We start from the raw sequence: 5,925 nt of genomic DNA on the forward strand, positions 1-5,925 counted from the left end.
ATGTAGCCAGCCCACAGCACTCTCACCTGGCCCCCAAGGCAACTGAGAGGCTTTTTCCACTGAGGAAACTGGGGCAGGGATGTAGCATGGACCAGGGAAACCTTCTACCCTAATGCAGGAGGGTGCAGCTTGCTTTGTGAGGGGAGGATGAAGGCAGCCTTGTGTGTAGGAAGTTCTTTCTTGGTGGCTCATTCTATTGAGTACCTGGTGCCCCTGAATATTGCAGGTTTGCCTCTGTGAGAGAGGACAGTGAAGGGAAGAACTCCTTCAAGGACTATTAAAGCTGTTTTAAAGCTGGCTAGATCACTTCCTACAGCTGTAGCTGAAGAATATCAGCTGTACCTCATTGCATAGTCCTGGTAAAATCCCAACCAGACAGCTGATGGGAAAGTTCCTTTCCAGCCTTGCTTTCTGGCTGTTTTGCCAAGAGGGTGAACCCTGGTGATTTCCTCTGAGCAGTGAGGAGTGCCTTGGCACACTTCCAGGGCTGCACAGGGAGGTGGGGGGAGGGCTGGCAGCCCCAAACCCTGCCTCTCCTCCACTCACCTGGCATAGCTGAAGGGGAAAGCTCTCAACTGTTTGCTTCCAGAGGAAGGTTGCTCATTGCCGCAGGCTTGAAACATGAGCTTCTAGGTAGGAGTCAATTTTTCCATTCAGTGACCTTTTCCTTTTCCACCCAAAAGCTGTGCTAAAGTTTAAATTATAAAAGTGAGGTGTGAGGTGCTCTTTGCATTTGGAGTAAGAGTGTATTCAAAACCAGATGGTTACGGCAGTGTTCTCTCTAATCCTGAGAATCCGAGGTTCTAAGTCCCAGAGCAGCCACCTTTAACAGAAGCAAACATAGATGTCTGGCCTGTGCTTTTCAGCTCCAGGGGACTTTTCCTACTCTGTGCTGCCAGCACCACTGTTGTCACTGCAGTGGGGTCTGGGTGGCCATATTACAGGTGATGAGGATCAGGCTGGCTGGTGGGTATTACAGGCATGTGCAGTGGAGCTGCCCATGTACCAGTAGCCCACCACCTGTCTCTTTCTCTCTCCGCAGATTTCGCCTTCCCCTTGTGCTGGCTTCCCTCCCTACGATGGCTACAGGTGAAGAGATCGCCCCTGCCCTGCAGGACTCATGGGGGGACTTCTGGCTCTTCCGTTTCTTTGTAAATGCTGCTGGCTACGCGAGTATTGTGATACCGGGCTTCCTCCTCATCCAGTATTTCAAGAGAAGGAACTACTTGGAGACAGGTAGGAGCAGGAGTTTCCCTTCCGCATCCTGCATCCCTTGGAGCTCTGCCCCGCTCAGGTTGTTTCCCCCACCTGGATTGTCAGGCTTGAGCCAATCACAGAGCTGTGTCCCAGTGCTGTCCAGCTGCTATTCTGAAACAAATTTCTCTGAGGCCCGCGTGCCAGCAGACCTGGAGGCTAGTGAGGAGGGCAGCTTCACCTCTCAAGCTGGTGAAGTATGTGGTGCCCAGGCTTCAGTTAATTGTGTCCCCATCTTCTCTTACCCTGTTTAGGCCGAGGCATTTGCTTCCCTGTCATCAAGTCATGTGTGTTTGGCTCTGAGGCGAAGTCTGTACATCAGGACGATGGCTCCCTGCCAATCCGAGCAGAGCCCACAGAGTCCTCCACAGCCCGACAGGTCTTCAAGCTGCTCTTCTGTGCTGTTGGTCTACAGGTAGGTTTCCTGTGCATGTGAGGCTGTCCCATCCTGGAAGGGGGAAGTGGCCAGTGGGTTAATGACTGTCAGTTCCTTGAAGACCTAGGATGCAGTGTTGTCCTTGATCAAGGCAGGGTTGGAGGTTGCGACAGTATAGTCCATCTCTAAGGGCTGTGGAGGTCCATTTAGCTTTTGTCATTTGGGTTGGAGCATCCTGTCTGATCACAGTCCTCTAGAGGCTGTGGAAATTCTGTGATTCAGCAGATTGTTAAGTGTGCTTTTGTTCTGGCCCTGATGTCAGATCAGCAGACAGACTGAGCCCTCTTTTCTCCCAGGCTCTCCCGTAGGTCTTGGGCTGATGCATTCTGCCTTCATAGATTGAATTTGAGTACTGGAGAGAAAATACTTAATTTGGCTACAGATAAACAGGAATTTAAAATCTTAGATTCCCCAAGTCTCAGCTACAGCCTGAACGTCATTAGGAAGAGCAACCTTATTGGTCTGTGAGGACAAAAAATAGCAATGTGGGCACTGAGACAGAAAAACCCAGGTGTCCTGCAGCCAGGAAACAACTCACTCTCTAGCCTGCTCCCCAGCCCTTTCAGATTTGCTGTGGACCACCAAATTCTTTCATCTCTCTGTGTCTTAGTTTCTTGGGAGATGTGCGATGGGAGGAAGTCTGTGTTACCCCTGTGAGGGGCTTGGTGTTGCACTAAAAGTAGTGGAGATGACAACCAGGACAGTGATCATCCCTTGTGGACGATTTTGTCTGCTGGTTTTGAAACTAGAATTGATTTGGATGTAAAAACCAGGCCTAGGCAGCTGGAAGTGAAAACCAATGCAGAGGCCACTGGGAAAACTGCCAGGACCTGCCGCAGGGAGCTGGCACCAAAACCTCAGCTGTGTATCAGTAATGTTCCCCGATTCGGTCAGTCTGGTTCCACAGGCTTAAAGTAGCTCAGAGCGTAACTGCTCACTCTGACCAGGATGTTTGCATTGTGGGCTTTTCTCCCCTGTACCCTGAGCAGATATGGTTTGGAACAGGATGTTCCTGGTTGTAACCACATGGGACAGCAGGTTCCCTCAGACAGGTGGAGTAGGGGGTGGTCCTGTCTCAGGTAAGCATTGCTTACCTGAGATGAGGCAACACTGGGGAAAGCAAGGATCTCCTGGGGTCTGTTCTTCCTCTTGTTGCTGGCTCTGCTGTTGTGGGTCCTGACTCTCCCTGTACTCCTGCTGCTTTGCAGGCTTCCTACCTCACATGGGGTGTCCTCCAGGAGCGCGTGATGACGAGAACGTATGGTGCCACTGAAACAGACCCCGGTGAGGAGTTCAAGGACTCCCAATTCCTTGTGTTCATGAACCGCATCCTGGCCTTCACAGTGGCTGGTCTGTACTGTGCCCTGACCAAGCAGCCACGCCATGGGGCTCCTATGTACAAATACTCCTTTGCCTCCCTCTCCAACATCCTCAGCAGCTGGTGTCAGTATGAGGCACTCAAATACATCAGCTTCCCCACCCAAGTGCTAGCCAAGGCCTCCAAAGTGATCCCAGTGATGATGATGGGCAAACTGGTGTCGCGCAAGAGTTATGAGTACTGGGAGTACCTGACTGCTGCCCTCATCTCCGTGGGGGTCAGCATGTTCCTGCTCTCCAGCGCTCCTAACAGGACGGTGTCCACTGTCACCACTTTCTCTGGCATAGTGCTCCTGGCTGGCTACATAATCTTCGACAGCTTCACCTCCAACTGGCAGGACGCTCTCTTCACCTACAAGATGTCTCCCGTGCAGATGATGTTTGGCGTCAATGTCTTCTCCTGCCTTTTCACCGTGGGCTCGCTCTTGGAGCAGGGTGCCTTGCTGGAGTCGCTGCGCTTCATGGCCCGCCACTCAGAGTTCACCGCCCACGCCGTGCTGCTCTCCGTGTGCTCTGCCTGCGGCCAGCTCTTCATCTTCTACACCATCAACCAGTTTGGGGCAGCTGTCTTCACCATCATCATGACGCTCCGACAGGCCTTTGCTATCCTCCTCTCCTGCCTCATCTACGGGCACACTGTCACTGTTGTGGGTGGGCTGGGCATAGCTGTTGTCTTCATGGCCCTCTTTCTCCGTGTCTACGCCCGCAGCCGCATGAAGAAGCGCAGTAAGAAGCTCCCAGCAGGCGAGACCCCTGTACAAAAGGTCTAAGGAAGCTGAGGCCATGGCATTTGAGCCATGCCCACAGTCCTGCCTCTACTCAAGGGTTTTTATTTGATTTCTCAGAACCCACTGAGAAATGGGTGGGATATGGATAGGCAGGACCAGTGACTCAGTTTTCCACCTGCTTTTCCTGGGAAAGGGGCTGGAACAAGTCCAGGAAATGCACTGGGCTGACGCAGCTCCAAACCTTTCCATTTGCCTTAATAGGTCAGAGACTTACAGCCAAGGCACAGGCCTGGGGGCACACCAGCATGGGGCTGCTGGTACTCCTGCCCCACCTCTGTCTTGTGGCTTCTCCCCCAAAGTCACTGATGAACAAGCGAACTCTTCCCTGGCACTGTCTTGCCTCTGGCTAATGCTCCTCCATTTCTGTTAGTCCTACAGAGCTTGGCAGGAGGAAACGGCAAGCGAAACACTAGGTTTCTTTTTGAAACACCTCTGAGTGAGGCATTGCAAGCTGAGCCCATCAAAGGGTGGGGAGTGCTCTTCCTCCATTCCAGGAGGGGCTCTGGGTAGTACAGGCACAGCCAAGGGAAGGACTCCCAGCCTGTCCTACTCCAGACCTGGCATCTGCTCTGGGAGGGCACTGCAGTGAAAGCCAGTACCTCCCAGTTTGGTTTTATCAAGTCATTGCCCCTACTCCAAGACACTTTCCTTTGCTCCCCTCAGCCCAGGCTGATTTTTATGCAGCACCTGAGCTGGACAGTTCCAAGGCTTGCCAAGTCCTTCAAGGTTGCCTTTTGATTACATCTGCTGCTGTTAACGGGCCAAAGGCTGCGCTGCCCAGAAGCCCCAGCACCACCTCGGGGTCCTTGAGTGCCATGGCTTCTGGGCTTTGTCGTTGCCATTCAGACAAGCACAAACAACCCCAGTTTTTCCTGCCACCTGGAGGCACTGGCCCTGGTTTTCCCAGGGGCTGGCCAGAGTCTGTGCCTGGAGGGTTGGGACATGGAGCAGAGCCCGCTTGCGGTGCCTTGTTCCTGCTCCACTGTCAGCAGGGGATGGAGCAGTGAAAGCTGTTCTTCCCCAGAAGCCTGGGTTTTATTGGTCAATCCTTTTCTCCTCAACACAACCTGACTGACAAACCAGCAGGTTTTGGTACTTTTGAAAGGCAACTTTTTTCTCTTTTTATTTTATTAAATTAAAAATATGCTGCATATAGTGCCATGGGTGTAAATGTGGGGTTCTTTTGGTTGGTTGGGGTTTTTTTCCATATACCTGGAAGGAGGGAAGAGCTTTCCAACTCTTCCTGTGCCCAGGTCTCTCTGGGACAGCAAAGTTGTCTTTCCAAATACAGGTGCCTCTCTCTGTCTTTCCCAAGGCTGATATCAACTAGGCTTGCATGCAAAGCTGCAAGGCCTGACAGGAGATCCTTGTACACACAACTGGGGAGCACAGCCAGGTTTGGAATGCTGCTTATGCTGGTGGGCAGCTGAAGGAGCCATTAGCCTGAGTCTAGTTTGGCTCCTAGGTTCCCTGCATGGTGCAACTTAAGGAATTCCCAGTGGGTGTAGCTACTGAGAGGTGATACAGAGGCCTGCTGAGCACTTGCCAGCCTGGGCCACCAGTGCTGTAGCACTTTGTGGTGTGCACTGCAGCAGCCAGAGCCAGGAGAGGCTTGAGGTGCGGATGTTCCATCTCCCTGGTATGTGTGTGGGAGGCCTGGTGAAAAACCGTGTACGCGAGGGCGGGTCTGGCATCAGACAGGACTGGGGAAGGAAAGGGGACACTCAGGTGAGGGTTACAAGAGAAACACAGGAGGAGATGAGGGACAGTGGTGACTGAGCTGAGCCTGGAGGGATACCAGAGCTGGTGCTGAGCACAGCCCAGGCTTCACAGCACTTGGCTCTCCAGTTTTACCTGTGCTCCTTTTCTAGCTCTGAGGTTTGGGAGTTGCCTGTGCAACCTCACAGCTTTTCATCCCACCCTACAAACTGGACCAAATGTCTGCACCCACCATCTGCTGATAGACTGAAAATGGGGCTTTCCTTTGATTAAAAACAAACAAAACAACAAAAACTCACAGTGCCAGGTTAGGTATGGGATACAATGGGATGACCTTTCCAATTTAAATGT

The 5,925-nt window shown here is 52.3% G+C and overlaps 1 protein-coding gene across 1 annotated transcript; it reads left to right on the forward strand.

The window, feature by feature from the left end:
- Window positions 1-482: 482 nt before the first annotated feature.
- SLC35B2 (solute carrier family 35 member B2) lies at window positions 483-5,014 on the forward strand. The gene is made up of 4 exons (XM_040058747.2): window positions 483-633; window positions 1,043-1,236; window positions 1,509-1,669; window positions 2,899-5,014. The coding sequence occupies exons 2-4, from the start codon at window positions 1,080-1,082 to the stop codon at window positions 3,835-3,837; spliced, it is 1,257 nt and encodes a 418-aa protein (XP_039914681.1). The 5' UTR covers window positions 483-633; window positions 1,043-1,079; the 3' UTR covers window positions 3,838-5,014.
- Window positions 5,015-5,925: the final 911 nt, after the last annotated feature.

This window comes from Hirundo rustica, chromosome 3 (genome assembly GCF_015227805.2).
Source record: "Hirundo rustica isolate bHirRus1 chromosome 3, bHirRus1.pri.v3, whole genome shotgun sequence".
Taxonomy (NCBI): Eukaryota; Metazoa; Chordata; class Aves; order Passeriformes; family Hirundinidae; genus Hirundo; species Hirundo rustica.